This window comes from Cornus florida, unplaced genomic scaffold (assembly GCF_030987335.1).
Source record: "Cornus florida cultivar Cherokee Brave unplaced genomic scaffold, ASM3098733v1 CherokeeBrave_3.0.0_Hap2_Chr02, whole genome shotgun sequence".
In the NCBI taxonomy this organism is placed as follows: Eukaryota; Viridiplantae; Streptophyta; class Magnoliopsida; order Cornales; family Cornaceae; genus Cornus; species Cornus florida.
The window spans coordinates 89,524,416-89,544,701 of NW_026775572.1; the positions used below are offsets into that span (position 1 = coordinate 89,524,416).

The 20,286-nt window shown below is 41.6% G+C and overlaps 1 protein-coding gene across 1 annotated transcript; it reads left to right on the forward strand.

Moving 5' to 3' along the window:
* The first annotated feature begins 1,365 nt into the window (after positions 1-1,365).
* On the forward strand, positions 1,366-19,969 carry LOC132296522 (uncharacterized). The gene is made up of 5 exons (XM_059794714.1): positions 1,366-2,676; positions 3,151-5,052; positions 18,641-18,764; positions 18,864-19,273; positions 19,466-19,969. Exons 1-5 carry the CDS (start codon positions 1,366-1,368, stop codon positions 19,967-19,969), a joined length of 4,251 nt encoding a protein of 1,416 aa, XP_059650697.1.
* Positions 19,970-20,286: the final 317 nt, after the last annotated feature.

Genomic DNA, 20,286 nt, shown 5'->3' on the forward strand with positions numbered 1-20,286 from the left:
CCCAACTCTATTACTTCTTGGGCTCAATTGCAACAAGAATTTCTTAAGAAGTATTATCCGGTGAGTAAAACCAACCAAATGAGGCGTTCCATTCTAAGCTTTTCTCAAGTTGATGGAGAACAACTCCACGAGACTTGGGAAAGGTTACAAGATCTTCTTCGGAAGTGTCCTCATCATTTGATCCCAAAATGGCAATTAGTGCAAGCTTTCTATGCCGGCTTGACCGAAACCCATAGATTCATGGTTGATTCTTCTTGTGGTGGGATGTTCATGTCCAAGAATGCGGATGAGGCTTGGACCTTACTTGAGAATTTGAGTGAAAATTCACTTCAACACAATTCTCGTAGGGCTCCGACCGCAACCACTCCAAACAACACCAACCCTTGTCAACCAAAGTCAATAAGGGAGGAATCATCTCAAGTGGATGCCATCGCTCATAAATTCTATCAATTGATGGCACCACATCTTCCTCCTTCATTGTCTCAAAATTCGGCAAGTTCAGTTTGTGCTTCATGTACTAGTCCATTCCATCTCTCGGAAGATTGCCCCACATCGGAGCAATTTCCGAGTCCCAACCAAGAGCAAGCTAATGCCATGTTCTCGCGGCCCGGGAACAATCCATATTCCAACACCTACAATCCGGGTTGGCGTGATCATCCGAATTTCTCATGGCGGCAACAAGCCCCACAGAATTCCCAATTCCAAAACCAAGGGCGGCAAAATCAGCCCTCTTCTCAGTATCAAGGTAGACCTTTCCAAGCCTCTTCAAGCTACCGTCCTCCTTACAATCCAAATGTCTCCAATCAACCTCCTGTGTGTCCAACTGACGAGATAGTAGCTGCAAACAAGCAAATGATGGAATCATTAAATAAGCAAATAATGGATGCCAACAAGCAACTCTTGACATCCTTGCAGCCTACTCTCCAAATGGTTCACTCTCATACTCAATCCATAGCTAATCTCGAAAATCAAGTGGGCCAAATAGCTAACTCGGTGAATCAATTGCTTCAAAAGGACAAGGGCAAGCTTCCCTCTCAACCTTTTGAAAATCCTAGAGGAATACATGTGATTGACGAAACCCCTCCTCCGAGTGGGCCGACTCATGAACAAGTTCAAGCTATCACCACCCTTCGGAGTGGTAGAGTGGTGGACAACAAGGTCGATGGAGACAAAAGTGAAGAAGTTTCGCCGTTGAAAAATCCAAATTCAAGCTCTTCTAATCCAAATTCTTGTCCCAATACCATTCACGGATATCCCACACATGTCTCCCCAAATGTGGAAACTACTTATGAGCCAAAAGCTCCGTTTCCTCAACGTCTTCAAGAGTCGACACACTTTGGGAACAAGAATTGTAAAATTCAAGACATGTGGGAAGTCTTCAAGCAAGTGAAGATTAACTTGCCCCTGTTGGATGCTATCAAGCAAATCCCTCCCTATGCAAAATTTCTCAAAGATTTGTGCACTCAAAAGCGCACTTCTAAAAATCATTTGCCAAAAAAAGTGAGGTTGACTGAAAATGTTAGTGCTATTATTCAGCACAGCACTCCCCCGAAGTATAAGGATCCGGGTGCCCCCACAATCTCGTGCGTCATTGGTGACAGCAAAATCGAGAGGGCCCTCCTTGACTTAGAAGCTAGTGTGAATTTAATTCCATACTCGGTCTACCTACAACTTGGTTTGGGCGATCTTAAGCCGACTTCCGTGGTTTTGCAACTTGCCGATAGATCGGTCAAGCATCCACGAGGTATTCTTGAGGACGTCATCATCAAAGTGGACAAATTCTACTTCCCGGTAGATTTTGTGGTTCTTGATACGGAACCAGTCCATGACCCAAAAAAGCACATTCCCGTGATCCTTGGTAGACCATTTTTAGCTACGGCTAATGCATCAATTAATTGCCGAACCGGGGTGATGGACATTGCTTTTGGAAACATGCAAGTCAAACTCCACATCTTTCATGCAACTCAACATCCCTCCAATGAGGATGATTGTTTTCTTGTGGATGTCATTGATGAAGTGGTCGAAGAATCTCTCCCCTTCATCCTAAGCAAAGATCCCCTTGAAACTTGCATGTCTCATTTTGACTTCTCAAACTTTGATGTTGATCAAGCCATTCAAGAAGTCAATTCCTTGCTTGATATTAATGCTATCATGGATGTACCTCCTTGGAAAATTCCAAAAGAACCACTTCCCCAACTTTCCACCACTCCTCCGGTCCCATCATTGTTATCTCCGCCACAACTTGAGCTTAAGCCGCTCCCGGCCCATCTCAAGTATGTGTTCCTTGGTCCAAAGCAAACCCTTCCGGTCATTATTGCCTCGGACCTTCAAAAAGACCAAGAGACCAACCTTTTAGCGGTGCTCCAAGAGCATAAAGAAGCTATTGGTTGGACAGTGGCAGATTTGAAAGGAATTGACCCCTCCATTTGTATGCACCGCATTCATATGGAGGATGACGCAAAGCCTACTAGAGAGGTCCAGCGCCGGTTAAATCCAAACATGAAGGAAGTGGTCATGAAAGAGGTGATCAAATTGCTAGATGCGGGAATCATCTATCCTATCTCTGATAGCAAGTGGGTGAGCCCCACACAAGTTGTCCCCAAGAAATCCGGGCTCACCGTTGTTGAAAATTCAGCGGGCGAGCTCGTGCCACAACGAACCACCACCGGGTGGCGTGTGTGCATTGACTATCGTAAACTCAACTCATCAACTAGGAAGGATCATTTCCCACTCCCATTTATTGATCAAATCCTAGAAAGGTTAGCCGGCCAAAGCTTCTATTATTTTCTTGATGGTTATTCCGGCTATAACCAAGTGGCCATCGCCCCCCAAGATCAAGAGAAAACAACATTCACATGTCCCTTCGGTACTTTTGCCTATCAACGCATGCCTTTTGGTCTATGCAATGCACCGGCAACGTTCCAAAGGTGCATGATGTCCATATTCTCCGATATGGTTGAAAGGTTCTTGGAAGTTTTCATGGATGACTTTTCCGTATTTGGCTCCTCCTTTGACTCGTGTCTCAAAAATTTATCTCTTGTGCTCCAAAGATGCAAAGAGACGAATCTCATTCTAAGTTGGGAGAAAAGCCACTTTATGGTCCAAGAAGGCATTGTTTTAGGACATGTCATTTCTAAGCGGGGAATCGAGGTAGACAAGGCAAAAGTTGAGTTAATCTCTAATCTTCCTCCTCCGAATTCCGTCTGTCAGATCCGTTCTTTTCTTGGCCATGCCGGATTCTATCGTCGCTTCATCAAAGATTTTAGCAAAATCTCACGGCCCTTGTGTAATCTCTTAGCCAAGGATGTTCCGTTCAATTTTGATGACGCTTGCATGGAAGCTTTCATCAAACTTCGCATTCTCCTCTCCTCTGCCCCGATCATGAAACCCCCTAATTGGTCTCTTCCCTTTGAGATCATGTGTGATGCATCCGAGTATGCATTAGGGGCGGTTTTGGGCCAACGTGTGGATAAACTTCCGCATGTCATTTATTATGCTAGCAAAACTCTCTGCGATGCCCAATTGAACTACACCACCACTGAAAAAGAATTGCTAGCTGTGGTGTACGCCTTGGATAAATTTCGCTCCTATCTTCTTGGCTCCAAGGTCATCGTCTTTTCAGATCATGCCGCTCTTAGGCATTTGTTAGCGAAAAAAGAGACAAAACCCCGCTTAATTCGATGGATCCTCTTACTTCAAGAGTTTGACATTGACATCCGGGACAAAAAAGGGACCGACAATGTTGTCGCCGATCATCTCTCTCGCTTACTTATTGAGAAATCTTCAGAATTTGCAGCCATCCGTGATTCCTTTCCGGATGAGCAACTTCTTCAAGTTTCACATTCTACTCTTCCGTGGTTTGCGGATATTGTCAATTATCTTGCGGTTGGCAAAATTCCAGCTCATTGGTCCAAACAAGAGAGGGACCGGTTTTTCTCCCAAGTCAAGCATTTCTTTTGGGAAGATCCGGAATTATTCAAGTATTGCCCGGACCAAATCATCCGGCGATGTATTCCTGAAACCGAGGCCACAAGCATTTTAAATTTTTGCCATACTCTTGCTTGTGGAGGCCATTTCAGTGCCAAAAAGACCGCTAACAAAATCCTTCAAAGCGGATTCTTTTGGCCTACCTTGTTCCGGGATGCATACCATTTTTGCAAATCGTGTGAACGATGTCAAAAACTTGGATCCATGTCCCGAAGAGACATGATGCCCCTCACCAACATTTTAATTGTTGAAATTTTTGATGTGTGGGGGATTGACTTCATGGGACCATTTCCATCTTCTTATGGCTATGAGTACATCCTTGTAGCGGTGGATTATGTGTCTAAATGGGTTGAAGCCGCGGCTACCAAAACCGATGATCATAAAGTCGTGATCCATTTCATTCAATCTCACATCTTTAGTCGTTTTGGTACACCCCGAGCAATCATTAGTGATGGCGGATCTCATTTCCGAAATCGTTATCTCAAATCCGTCCTTGCTAAATATTCAGTCATTCATAAGGTTGCTACACCTTACCACCCTCAAACGAGTGGTCAAGTAGAGATTTCTAACCGGGAGATTAAGCACATTTTAGAAAAAACGGTTAGACCGGACCGCAAAGATTGGTCATTACGGCTAAACGATGCACTTTGGGCTTACCGGACAGCTTATAAGACACCCATTGGCATGTCACCATATCGACTTGTCTTTGGCAAAGCATGTCATCTCCCGGTAGAATTAGAGCACCGTGCTTATTGGGCCGTAAAAAGGTTCAATTTTGATCTCAAACAAGCCGGCTCTAATCGTGCGTTGCAATTAAATGAACTTGAGGAATTGCGTAATGACGCGTATGAAAATGCAAAAATTTACAAGGCAAAGACTAAAGCTTTTCATGACAAACACATCGTCAAAAAGTCTTTTGCCCCGGGACAAAAGGTCTGGCTTTTCAATTCCCGCTTGAAGCTCTTTCCCGGTAAACTCCGGTCAAGATGGGATGGTCCATACATTGTCACTACCATCTTTCCTCATGGAGCAATCGAACTTCATGATCCTGCAAGTGGATCACTCTTCAAGGTAAATGGCCAAAGGCTTAAGCCTTGCATTGACAGCACAATTCTAACCCGAAAAGTTGAGGAAGTCCCCTTGACGGACCCCATTTATGAGGAGTAGTGCCTGCTCTAGCTTGGTCTAGCTATCGACATTAAATTTAGCAAAGCAAGGGAATAAATTCTTTCGATGTTCCAAGCTTCCTTCTCTTTGAAATTGCTCGTGCCTTACAAAAAAAAATTTTCTGGGAAACGGATTAGATAAGCCAAAAATTTGATTTTTTCTGAAATGGTCTTCAGTTGTGTTTCGCAATTTTAGACTGGCCTCTTAGACCTTCTCAGCTCTAATTTTCATTCCCGGAAATTTCCATCGCTTTCGAGCAATTTCATAGGATCTTTGGCATGCAACTCATGTGCAATCTCTCATTTTTAATGCATTTCTGAAATGTTCTTAATCTCATCCATGCATTGACGAGATGTTCCAAAGCTTGAAAATTTTCTCAAAATCATCCATGCATTATGTGAGGTTGCAAAAGTTGGGAACTCTTCTTGAAATCATCCATACACTCATCAAAAAAAAAAAAAAAAAAAAAGATTTTTGCCCGATTTGAAATTTGTTCTACATGTCCATGCATTGCATTGAAGCTTCGAGCTTGGCAATTTTTCCATCCCTCAAGTCCATCCCTGCAGTGCATTAGAATAGCATGCCAAGTTTCACTTTCGATCCATGCATGCTAGGTGCAACTATTCTATCCATGCATTGATTTGGAAGCATCTTTCAAGGTTGTATCAATTCTTCAGCTCTTAGTTGATCATATTCACATTCACAATGCCTAAGAATGAAGCACATAATGTTACAAGGCATGCAACAATTCATCTCTCCACCTCCATGCTCACTGCCGAGTGCTCCAAGGCTTTAACCAAGTTTCCATGAGCCTACTGCCTTCATTTAGAGCACTCTAGCTTCCAATTTGAGTGCTCCAAATTCTTCAACCCATACTGCCGAACCTACTGCCCTCATTTCGAGCACTCTCAATTCTGGTATGAGTGCTCGAATTCCATGCACCAACCAACCCTCACTCTCTGCCACAATGTCGAGCACTCGAAAAGGCCATTTCGAGTGCTCCAACTCCCATCCTCGCAGCACACCATCACCCTCTCGGCCATGCAACACATCACCACCCTGCATGCATGCATGCACGCCCATGCATGCATGCCAAACCCACCTCCCTCACCACCCAGCTCACCACCCAGCTCACCACCCTTGCATGCATGCACGCCCATGCATGCATGCCAAACCTCTCACCAAACCTCTCACCAAACCTCTCACCTCACCACCCAGCTCACCACCCAGCTCACCTCCTGCATGCTTGCATGCCAAAGCCATGCAACACATCACCACCCTGCATGCATGCATGCACGCCCATGCATGAATGCCAAACCCACCTCCCTCACCACCCAGCTCACCACCCAGCTCACCTCCCCCATGCATGCATGCCAAACCCATGCATGCGTCCCACCACCCTCCTACCAACCCTCACAACCAACCTCACCACCCCTCCACCTCCATCAACCCTCACCATGCCATGCACCTCAACCAACTCACACCCATCTTCTCTCGGCAACCCACTGCTCCACTTTCGAGCACTCGAAGACCAAGCTTCGAGTGCTCGAACTCCTCATGCCAACACCCTAGCCCATCACCCAACTCTCTGCCCCAATTTCGAGCACTCGAAGTGGGCCTTCGAGTGCTCGAACCAAGCTCTCTTTTCTCTCTTTTAAAACCCCTTCTCTCCCTCGCAGCTCCCTCCCTCTCAACCCACAAAACCACCACCAACCCCTCTTCCACCTCACAACCACCTCCCTCTCTCTCGGCCCCTCCCCTTCCCCAAACCAACCAACCAACCTCCCCACTTCACCTCCCTCTCAACCCACCAAACTCCCACACCCTCACCACCTCACACCACCTTTCTCTCGGCCCCCCACCCACCAACCCCTCCATGCACCAAATGCATGCAACCACTTCCTCTCTCTACCCCAAACACCCAATCCATCTCTCATCCACCACCAGCCCACCCACATTGCCACCACCCCTACATCTCTGCAGTTCCCATTTCCTATTCTGTCCCAAGGTATGTGAGCTTCTTTTTTTTTCCTCCTTTCCTTGTCTTTATTTCATCATAAGGAGGATGGGATTGCATGTCGGTGATTTTGTTGATGCTTGGGTTGCTTGTTGTTGATGTTGCTCTATGCTAGAGCTTGTTATCTTGCCAAATTTTTTGGGTTTGCTCCTCCATCCCACTCACTTTCATCTTCTCCTTTTTGTGGTGCACGCCAGGTGTTCGCTGAAATTCCTCAACCAAGTCCACCTCTCTAAATGTCTCGTGCCGGTCCTTCTCGCCCTCCTCGACCCTCTTCAGGTGCCCGTGCTGTCACTCGTGAGCGACCACGTGATCCTTGGGATCGCAAACAACTCAACTACGAACTCTCATTTCCGCTCACGGATGCCTTTGACATTCTACCCACAACTTCGTGGGCTGTAGCTGAATTGACTAACCGGCGTCTGCAACACATTTGCGCACCCCTTGCCAGGGTTGCCTACCCCCGTGTAGTGCGCATCTTCTACCAGAATCTCCATTGCCCTGAAGAGCCACCCATTTCTCTCACTACATCCATTGATGGCACCGCCTATGCTTTCACTATGACCGACATCATTCAGGTTTCTGGTTGCCCCATTGAGTGCCCTGATGACATTGTTAATCGTGAGAATCTCCCTTTATATGAGGAGCCGGATACATTAACTGTGGTGCAGATTGCCGCTGCCATTTGCCCTATTGACGATCCTACTCGGCCCCGGTCTTTTATCCGCAAAACCAATCTTCCGGAACGCCTATGGTTCATTGACACTGTCTTCAAGCACAATGTTTGCCCTTTGGTGCATAGCACTGAGCGTCGGGGCCTCTTTCTGCAAGCCTTATATGCCATGGACCAAGGCCAATGGTTCTCCATCCCAGAGCTCATTTGGTCCACCTTTATGAAGTTTTGGCATGATGCTCATAATGCACGGGCTCCGCGAGTTGAAAATCGGAAATTGCCTTTGCCGTTTTTCATCACTCGACTCCTTCAGCACAAGGGTTTCGTTGTTCCTCCCCACGAACCAAAAGGCGACAAAATTAAAATTTTTACCCAGCGCCGGTGGATCAATGTTCTGACCCATTCTAGTACCCCTCCGCCTCCTGCCCCCCTGTTCATCCACGCTCCACCTCCTCCTCCTTCTGAGGCAGTTTCCACCGCCGCAGCCACTGCGAGGGTAGAGCCTTCGGTCGACTCTCACCAGGACCAGGCTTTCATCCGGGCTTCCATTGCCGGTATTCATGCGCGACTAGATCGTTTTGAGCATTCTTTGTCCGCGTGCACTCAGGCTCTGTGTGAGTCTTCTTCACGTGCTGAAGAAGATCGTCGTCTTGCTGCTGAAGACCGCCGTGTCGCTGCTGAGGACCGTCGTTTGGCTTCCGCTGAACGGCGTAAGACTCAATCTCTCCTCCATTCCATCCTCGCCCGTTTACCTTCTGGCCAGTAGCTTGTTGCGCGTGTGGACCTTCTCTTTTGTTTCATCTGTAACTATTTCTCTTGTATATTTTGTTTTCCTTTTAAACTGTAAGAATTTGCTATGTATAGGTTGCTCTGGTCGACATGATCCCTGTACAGTTCTTTTTGTCATCATGTAAACTCTTTTTGCAATGCAAGTTCTTTATGTTCTGTTAACTTTCGATACATTCGTTTTCTGTCTTTATGCTTGTGCTATTAATGCTGTTTGTGGTTGTTTCTTTTGGTTCTTCATGTTGCTTTCCAGGTTGCGCAGTCCAGTTCAAGTTTGGGGGTTTTTGTCTCAAAATGCCGTTCCCTCCCCCTGGGTATTGTTGTTCCTTTTATACTCGTTGTCATTTTTGTCTCTAACTTGCATCCATGTCCCACATTGAGGACACTGTGTCGTTTAAGTTTGGGGGTGCATCAAGCATTCTTGGCATATTTTTGGTTCCATAATTTTTGCTAAGCAATGATAGTATAACTTGACACTTGTCGGAGATGAAACATATGTTTAATACCTTGTGTATAGAAGCAATTGAAATTTTTGAAAATAAAGAAAAATTTGAGTTGAAATGATCATGTAAATACAATGTAGTCTGTATAAATGCCTCAATTAGATTCTTGCTGAATTTACACTCTTATAAGCTTCACAATGCACAGATGCACATTGGAAACTTAACTGTGAGGCATGTAACTTGATTGACCTTGACCTTGGCCTAGTTAATCTGATTTGATGAACCTGATAGATGGATACCTTTGGCATGTATCTATTCAAAAAAAAAAAAAAAAAAAAAAAAAAAAAAAAAAAAAAAAAATTGAGAAAGAAAGAAAAAAAAATGACCAGTTGACGTTCGTAGCCTTTCCAACTCGAGCTATTAAGCCCTAGGAGTGTCTCTACACTTAGCACCCTAAAGCCATCTGGTTTGGGAGTTGTTGGCCTAACGCTTGCTACAAGGGTTAGTTAGAAAGCTTAAGGGACTTAAACATTGCACGGTCATTCAAAAAAAAATTAAACTAGTAATAAACATGGTTCGTTGGAGTTCGTAGCCTTTCCAACTTGAGCTATTAAGCCCTATGGAGTGTCTCTACACTTAGCACCCTAAAGCCATCTGGTTTGGGAGTTGTTGGCCTAACGCTTGCTACATAAGTTGGTTAGAAAGCTTAATGGACTTCAGCATTGCACAACCATTCTATGTTTCGCTTATGTGTTGAAATAAATTGTTAACAAGCAACAAAAGTTGTCTTGAAAATAAAATCATGCCTTAGGGACTTCATGTAAAAGGGAATTCATTGATTTGAAAACTTGTGCCTTGGAATTGGACAAAAAAGTAAAAGCCGCATGTGAGAATCCAATTCACTTTCACTGGAGTTTGAGTTATTTCCATTTAAGAGATGACAATTGAATTATTTATATGGACTATGATGTTGATGCATGCATGTTGAAATGGTTTTTCTCATTTTTTGTATCAATGCTTCATATATGCAAGGTAGTTTTCCCAATGACCCCATCTCCAGTTTTTGTCTGTTTCAAGTTGTATTTGAGCTATGTTTCTATCTCATTTTACCATGGAGGATATTTTTGTAGTAGCATGCCCATGGTTGTCTTTTCTTTATGTTTTTCATTGTAGTTTTGCTAAGGGACTAGCAAAATGTAAGTTTGGGGGTGTGATAAGCGCCGAATAATGTATATTCAAGCGCCCTAAATTACATTAACAAAGTCCAGTTATTAATTATTTTATGTAGATTAACTCCATTTCTATGTTTTTATGCATTTTCAGGTTCATTGGCCAAAATGGAACAAGAATAAGGCCTTGTGGAATCTTGAGCAACAAAAGGTGCCAATGCTGAATTCTGGCAGCAGTAGAGCCTGGACTTTGCTTGCCATTTTGACCTTCCAAACTCGAGAACTGGACTTCCCTCATAACATAAAAGATTTAGAGCTCTGAATCAGCTTTCCAAATCTTCAAGTGGTTCATCATTCGGAGTTCAGAGCAGAGAGTTATGATCTTCACAACAGAGGTGCGCAGAACTGCCTAGCAGCACTGATGTACTGCCTTTCTCCCCATTTTCGACCAACCAGACTTGATAATTGGGTCTTCATCAAAACATGAAGTTTTTAAAGCACTGAATCAGCTCTCCAAATCTTCAAACAGATTGTCATTCGGAGTTCGGGGCACAAAGTTATAGCAGTTTTCCCAAAATAGGTCAGCACTGAGCAAGAGGAGCATGTTGCACATTGCACTAAGTTAGAGTGCTCGAGGTCACCAAGCGTGTGCTCGAAAATCAGGCAGAATGCCCTTCGGAAATGGCTCATTTCAGCCCACTTGCACATTGGTTTCCTCAATGCCATCTTCCTTCTTTATGAAGTGGTTGGAGGTGTTCCTTGGAGGAGAGAGGGTATTGTTGGAGCATAAAAGGCTACCCAAAGGCCACATATATGAAAAAGCTTTATCTTGAGCAAGAGAAAGGAGAGAGAAGAGAGCAAGGAGAAGGGTGTTCTTGAGTGCTACAGTAGGAGCTCGAAAATGGAGATGAGGATGATGCTTCTTCCTTCTTCTAGCTCACCAATGGGTAACTAAACCTCATCTAGGGAGGTGATGAAACCCCTCCCTTGTAAGCATGTGTTAGTATAGTTTATTTTTGGGGATTACAATGTATTTTTGATAGTCTTTCCATGGTCAAGAGCCTCATTTTTGTTGTAATGAATGTTGAATGTTTTAAATGATTATTGTGAGTTATTCATCTTGTCTTGGATGGTTGCTTTTCTTAATCATATTGCTTGCACTTCCATGGTGACAATGGAAGTTAGATCATGGAATGGTTTTAATGGCATGGAGTTGGAGAACCTAGATAGTTCATGGCTTAGGGTTTCCCTTTGATGGGCTATACTTGATTCTTAGCTTTATGTGCATTCACCATTTAAATTAGGGCTTGATAATCCTTGGCTTAGTAAGCATGTTCTAAGCTACATTTTAGTTTAGGTAGTTGATCATGTGAACCTTTGATGGTTTATTCTTGCCTTTCTAATTAAATGAACTTCTTAAGGATATTATAGCAACCTAGTATTGTTATGTATCATGACTATCATATATGTTGTTTTCCCCTTAAATTAATCTTAACCTAGCATGTGTATAGGGATGGAGGTGGATTCATTTCCCTAGCCTTCTTTACTTGTACTTCACTCCCTTGAATTCTTGCAATTTATTGTTTTATGCACTTTTAATTTCCTAGCTTAAGTGACATCCAACAAAACCTCTATCCACCCTTCATCATTCTAAGAATGATTCTAGACATTTAGGTTGTATTAGACTAGCGCAGTCCCTGTGGTTCGACTTACCCGACCAATAGCCCTATTTTACAATGATTCGTGCTATTGCGAAGGTTGATGTTAATTGACCAACCGATCATCAATACAAAACGGTAAAATAAGATAGATAAAGGTTCTAGAATACCTAAGCTTAAGGGGTTTAAATACGCACTTTTCAGCGCTAATCAAATTTTCAGAAAAATCTGATTGTTTATTTTTTAGAGCACACACTTAACATGAGAGTGATTAGGGCGATGTTCTTTTGATGATCAACATGGGACATTCACAGTTTACATCAGACTACAAGTATTAAAGCAGTAGATTTTTGACAAATCTTCACAAAATTCTGATTTGAAGGAAAAGGGAATTTCAATCATACTTTAAAGGGATCAAGACATTTTTTGAGTGTTGGTTGTGTAGATACTAAAATTTCATGGGTTTTTCCCTTGGCAAATTGGCCATCAAATATGGGTCTTAAGTTTATTTAAATTGTTTAATTAGACCAACCTCGGTCAATTTAAATTATTTAACTAGCTCAGCCCAATTAGTCAAATAAAAAGATAATTATTCCCAATAAAATATATTTGGGAGAATTAATGGATAATTATTACACTATAATAATAAAAATACATATTATTATGATGTGTATTTATTAAGAAAGGACATGAGTCATCATCCTATTCATCCAAGAAGTTTATAAATAGAGGCATAGAGTGAGGAAGAAGGAGATCTAGAAATCAAGACTCAGAGGCAGAAGACTCGGAGAGATTATGATAAGCGCTGAAAAGTGCGCATTTAAACCCCTTAATCTTGAATGTTCTAGGACCCTATTCTATCTTATTTTTTCGTTTTACTATAATTTCATGTTATTTCCCTTTTTAAGCACTTATCCCCAAAATAAGTCAATTCAACTGTATAGAGCATTAAAAGAAGCAATCTCAAGTCTAGTGGAAGAAATGAGCAAAGTGGAAGCAAAATGGTAACATATTCCTCTAAAATCAATAGGACCAAGCTATAATCGATCACGTTGTGATCGTTCCAACCTTGCCATGATGGATCGAGCCCTTTGTCCTTATCCTCAGGAAAATTTCCTATTCGATCGATCGAACCTTTTATCCGATCGATTGAACCTTTTGATCTTATCCTCACCAACCACTTTTATCCTTTTTCCCAAAAATATCTCAACCTTGTCCTTATCCAAAAAGTGTGCCGTCATACTTCGATCAATCAGAGCAAACATGTGATCGATCGAATTGCCTCAAATTGCGTAAAAAAACATATTTCAAGCCAAATTGAAAGTGTGCTCGTGGTGCAATCATTTGGAGGTCCTAGTGCACGAGGTCTAACCATTGGGTGCGACATTTAAGCTACCTATATAAGGAATTTGGCCATTTTTAGTAAGAAGTTGATTAGTTAGAGAGGGAATTGGCTAGAGATTAGAGAGAAACATACATTTTGGGAAAGTTCTTCCACTCATCTAGGGTTTCTACCAAGAATACCAAGGGAGGAGGATGAATTCTACCATGGAGATAGCCCTCGAGGGTTTGATGACAACATCAATGAGTGGCTAAACCTTTCTTTTGGGGCTAGAGATAGCCCTAAGCATGCCTCCTAGACTTTGATGTTTTGTAATTAATGGGGATTTGTGTTGTAATTCTTGTTTTGACCTCTTATTTATATAAATCTTGTTTCTACATGATTTGTGTAGTTTAATACTTCCAATTGATCATTTAATTCTATCCATATGTCTATGTATGCTAGGATGAATGTTCATGTGTTTTTCTCTAGATTTTGTGACATTAATGCATGTCTATGTGTGTTGATATTATGAATCTAGTGATGGTCAATGCATGGTGCTTAAATGGATTACTCTTGTGGTTTATTTAATAGTTCATACTTATTTCTTGATGGATTGTGTCACCTCTTTAGTTTAATCAGTTTACTTTTTATGTCATTAACATAGTTGTAGTGTAATTGTTTTAATTTCCTTGATAGATGGACAATCTATTCTTATTGTTTGATGTTCCATGCTTATGAATACAAGTAGTATATTTCTCTAGTTCTTGAGTATACATTAATTGTGGGCTTATGGAAGGATTAATGGCTTAATATGATATGTTGTGATATTTACTAGATTGACTAGACAATGCATGCCTACTTGGCTATCTATGTTAATATTTCAATTAATGGCACACACTTTCTTTTACAACATATAATTCCCCTAATCTATCAAATATTGAATTTCTAGGAAGGCAATGCTTAGTGGTGAACTCTATATCCCAAGAATCCTCTCTCATTCTCTACATCTTATTTATTTAGTTGTTTTACATTGCATTGCTTTAGCTTAAATTGTTGTATAATTCAACCAACAAACCCCTCTTTTGATCATTCGACCTACTAATCCAACATTGATTCCGAAATACCATGCCTATCCCTTGGGACAATCCCTACTTACTCTTACTACATTAGTAGTTAGTAGTGGTAGTGCCATTTTACAAATTTAAACTTGGCCACATTTCATCACACCACCTTGCACTTTGGTTGTGATCGGTGACAGGTCCACACCAAGTTTTGGCACCATTGCCGGGGATTTGGCAACGCCATATTTTGGAATTAATTAGGAATTAGTACTCCTTCGATCTTGTTTTATTTTATTTTTCTTTGTTTACTTATTGTGTTTGTTCCTGATTGGCTAGGTACTTGGAGCCAAGGGAAGTGAAACAAAGGAATTCTAAAGCAAAGAAGCTATGCTAAGCAAAGCATAAAAAGCTAAAAATAAAAAAAATTGCAAAGTAAAGCAAGGCAAAAGTTAAAGATATTTTGAAGTTGCTTAAGGACCCTTTGTGAGCTTTTCTAACTCTCTTGCTTACTTAAATTATTGGCTCGTGTGGTGGCAATTTATTTTCTCATTGTTTATCATCGGCCCGCGTGGTGGCAATTTATTTTCTTGCATTTGTTGAAAGCATGGGAGTATGGGATCAATGTATGTGGAGGTTTATTGTTGATTGACTTGTTACAAAGGAGAAGTGTTTGCTACTTGCTATTTGTTGAGTTGTTGTTTGTTTTGATTGTGCAAGCATGGTTGTAGGTATTTGAATCCTACTCTTGTCCCATTGAATTTTAACCTTGAATCAATTATTCATAATCCAAGGGGAAGGGGTAATTCAAATGACTCCATTTCATCAATGGAGGAACATAATGAGGACCATGTTGAAGACATTGGTCACATCGACAAATAAGACATTCTTCACCCTAATATGTATCATCAACATGATAATATTCAAATACCATTAGGTATGCCAAGACCTTTCATTCCACAATAACAAGGCCAAGTTTCAATGGGAATGCCACGGCCATTTTTTGTACCACCTCCACCTCCCGTTATTCAAGCAAATCATGATGCTCATGTAGAGCCACCAATTGTGAATCCTCCCCTTGCATTAAGAAACCATTATATGCCCAATGAGTATAATGCACCAACATGCATTCAACTCCCTCTATTTAGAGCACACCATTATGAGATTAAACCACAAACAATCCAAATGCTTCCCAATTACCATGGGCTATCAAATGAAGAACCTTATAAGCATTTGGATGAATTCCTTGAAGTGTGTTCCATCGTGAAATACACAGACATGCCGGAAGAAGTTTTAAGGTTAAAACTCTTCCCTTTCACCCTAAAAGATAAAGCAAAATATTGGTTCAACAATTTGAGACCTTTTTCTATAACTACTTGGGTAGAGATGCAACAAGAGTTCTTGAAAAAGTATTATCTGGTGTCAAACACCAATGCAATGAGAACTTCAATTCGTGAATTCTCATAAGGGGATGGGGAAATGTTTCATAAGGCATGGGAGCAATTGAATGATTTGCTTAGGAAATGTCCACACCATGACATTCCTAAATGGCAATTAGTTCAATTCTTCTTTGAAAGTTTGTCGAAAAACCATAAAGGTATGGTTGATGCTTCTATATGTGGTTTTTATCTTGATAGGCATGAAGATGATGTGTAGCGCTTATATGAGAGTATGAGTAAAAATTCAATGCATCGATCTTTATCATCTAAAGAATCCATTGTTGAAAATACTTCAAATGATGTTTTTGAAAAAGCTTTTCAACCTAAGGCTCCATTTCCAGATCCTTTAAAAGCATCCACCTTTCTCGAAAAGCAACAAAGTAAGGCAAATGAAATCATTGATGTGTTTAGGCAAGTAAAAAACAATCTCCCTCTCTTGGATGCAATTCGACAAATTCCGGCTTACGCCAAATTTTTGAAAGATCTTTGCACCCTTAAAAGGAAAAACAAAAGTCAAGCACCGAGAAAAGTTGTTTTAACCGAACAAGTGAGCTCTATCTTGCAACACAACACCCTCCCAAAATTCAAAGACCCTGGTTCACCACCACTTCATGCACTATTGGTGATCATGTTATCAATCGGGCTCTTTTGGATCTAGGAGTGAGTGTGAATCTTCTCCCCTATTCAGTTTATGTTCAATTGGGCTTAGGTGATTTGAAACTGACGTCGGTAGTTTTGCAACTAGCCAACCGATCAATTAGGAAGCCCTGGGGTATCATCGAAGATGTTTTGATTAAAATTGAGAAGTTCTTCTTCCCAATTGATTTCGTTATCATTGACACAAAACTGGTCCCAAATCCCAAGAGCTAAATTCCCGTTATCCTTGGGCGTCCTTTCTTGGCTATCGCTAATGCCAACATCAATTGTAGGATGGGGATAATGAAAATCTCATTTGGTCACATGAAAGTGAAGTTGAACATTTTTAATCCAACTCCCAATTCTATGGACAAACATGAAGATGTATGTGTTGTTGAAAAATGTTTTGCAAATGAATTTGAAAAGAATGACTCTTTGCTTGGTGTAGAAACATCAAATGGTTTTCCTTCAAAAGAAAATGTTTTCAATCCTAGTGTTGAACGGGCATGGAAGCCCAAAGGTTTTGTTAATCAAGGGCTATCAATTTCACTTGAACCAAATCCAACAAGTTCCTTAGGGAATAGTTTGTTGGGTGGGGTTCAAAGTTCCATTCACCCCATCAAGAAGGGGATGCTTACCAAGATCTTTGATTCGGGCTAAAAGAGCCTAACATCTTACTAGAGATGTTAAACACTAGTGCTTCGTAGGGTTTTCCAACCCTATTCCTCCCTTATTTCTTTTTATTTTCTTTTCTTGCGTTGTCTAGATACAATATTTGATTATCTATTTCTGTTTTGAGGTTTTGATAGGGAATGTGTGCACTTTAATCTCCAAATTAAGCATTTAGTGCCTATTCGATCGATCACAAGAGCACATTCGATCGATCGAACACCTCTGCAGTCAATTCTTTGCAGATTTTCAAGTCTCTGTCCCATCGTTTGAGATTCTCTACAGAATTTCAGGTCTCTGTCCATCGTTCAAACTTTCTGTTCGATCGTTCCAAGGGCACCTCAATCGATCTGGATATCCCTGTGATCGATCTCAATTCCATACTTAGAAAATTTTTGAAGCTCTGTATATTTCAGGTCTCTGTCCCATCGTTCGAAATTCTCTCTGATCGTTTAAAGTTTTCCCTGTTGACTTTTTGTTAACTTTGACTTTCTAAATAAAAAATATATATAATAAAATAATAATCTTCTCAAAAATTCAAAAATTTTCAAAAATCGTTTGCTGTTTTGCATGTTCAATCGATCTGAGCACTTTCATGATTGATTTAGGTTCGATCGATCCGATGGACCATGTGATCAATCACACATGTCGGGAACAGTTTTTAAAAAATAGATCCAAGGGTCCTTTGGATCATTCATTTCATCGATCCACAAACCTTTTCTCTCTCCCAAGGCTTTCCTTCATCTTCCCCATCCCCGGTGAGATTCTGGTGAGGTTCCAAGCGTCAAATTCTCCATCTCCTACCTCATCTCTTTTGTCTCTTCCCTTCTCTCCTCAGATCTCGATAAGTTCAAGTTCTATTTTCTATTTTTATTTTGATTCATGTGTTATCTTGTTGCCATGCTTAGATTCGAAGCTCTCCATGTTGATTTTGTTTCCATTTTTGGAATTATAAGCATATGTATATATTTGTATATATTGTTTTTGTTTCCGAATTGGGTTCGGGGGTCGCGTGCCGTTTTAAGTGACCATTTTTGCATTGTTGAGGTGTATAGGGGGTCACGAGCCTTGAAGTGACCATTGGGATTCGCCCCGTGTCTTCCATGTCACGAATGGGTGACTTTTTAACTTTCAGCAAGTTTGATCGATCACACTAGAGCTTTGATCGTTCAGAGCACGATTGACCCAATTCATGTCATGATCGATCCAACATGAGATTGATCACATTTTTCCATGATCGTTCGAACTTCACTGTTTTTCATACTCATACTCCTGTACTCTCTCCTGTGTTTCATGCTATCATATCTATGCCCAATGCCTGTGTTTTCCACATTGGTTACATTCTTTACTTGTCATGTCTAGTATGTTTCATAATACTTGATGAATAAGAGTATACCCTTATTTGTTCATTCATTGTATATACTTGGTTTGCATTACCACTTGCATAAATAAATTTATGTGCTTCTATACTGTGATATATGCTTCATTTCAACATCGTGTTGTCTATCTTAATATGACAAGCATGTTTCTATCTTTCATGCTTTCATTTATGTATCTTATACACCATTTCCTGTTACTCACTACAATTGCAAGTGTTCATTTTTTTTTTTGCAGGCCATGACTAGGTTCAAGACTACAGCTAACTGGACTTATGGTCGTCGAGTGAGGCAGCGGACTGAGGAGCCAGCTCCTGCACACTCAAAGCATTCTTCCTCCTCTTCTTCCTCATCTTCAGAGAGTGCGCCCGAGCCACCTCCATTACCTACTCTAGTGCCACTGCCGGCACAACCAGCCATAGTCTGAGACAGGGTTACTCAAAAGTTTGCACGTCTTTCAGTGGCGCATGAGTCCATTTTTGATGAGGACATTTTTGCACGGGCAATCACGGCCAAGTGGTCGTACGACGAGATCTACCATCGCCACTTTTCTCCCATTTTGGCCCCAGTGACCAACCCAGTCTACCCGAGACTAGTTCGGCTTTTCTACCAGAACCTTAGGCCGAGTCCGAGTAACCTAGCAGAGTTGCGGACTAGCATTGATGGGCACCTTATCCGTATTACTGTCGAGACACTATCGACAGCCTCTCAGTGCTCACATACTTGTCCTCTGGGGATTAATTACCCGACTTTGCAGAGGCCATCAGATGCCAACATGGCCACAACCCTTCATGGCACCATCATTGCCGCCGACACTTATGCCATCAGCAAGGACTGCATGTGGTTCTTTAATTCGGTCTTGTACCAAAATGTATATATGGCAAGGCACAAGACCTAGCGGCAGGCAGACTTTCTAATAGTTTTATATGCCATTGATACAGGGCATTGGTTTTCAGTTCCTACACTCCTCTGGAGTATTATAATGAAGTTATATGACGAGTTCATCAGCAAGAGTGACCCGTAGCGGCCCAAGTTCCTCCCTTATGTTCACTTAATTACACAGCTCCTCAGGGACCAACAATACCCATTTGATCCAGAGGAGGTCACCAAGCTTGGTACATGCCATTACCGATGGAAGGACTGGAAGAAAAGCTACAATGCTCTTATCAAGAGTCTGGAAATAGAGGTAGCCCAGACAGCGGAGGATGCAAAGGTAGAGGAGGAGAAGGCAGCAGCAGTAGCAGCAGCGGGAGTTGATATTGACTTAGAACAGGAGCCTCTAGTGGGATCACCATACCCTTTACAGGAGCAGAGCCACCACTCCCAGAGCCAGGACGAACATCAATCTTCTGATGACTCGAGATTGCACCGTCGGGATGACCCATTCATTCCTGACACTCAAGCTCAATCTAACATGCGAGATGAGTGTTTTCAAGCATTACAGGACGCAGTCCTTTCACTTAGGGCAGATATGGCCACCCTCCGCACAGATGTCATGACAGCGCTAGGAGACATATCTAGTCAGATTCGGGGTTTACGCTCCGCCAGACCGTCATCTTTTGCCTAACCTCTTTATCTCATACTTATATTTCTGATCTTAGACTGTTCTTTATGATACTTTTACTATATCTTTGTGGCCAATCTGTTGGCTTGGTATCTGTGATGTACAGTATATTTTCATTACTTTTGGATATTTTGGATGTCCTGTTTATATTTTGATTATCAGGTGCAGCCCATATTTTTTAGGACCATTCTTATCCCTCTCTCTCTTTTATTTACTATCCCACTTACACTAGCATGCCCACTGTGCACCATTATTTATCCTATTTTGTTATTTGATGAGAGTTTATCCCAAGTGCCATCTTTTCAGGACCACAGTTAATC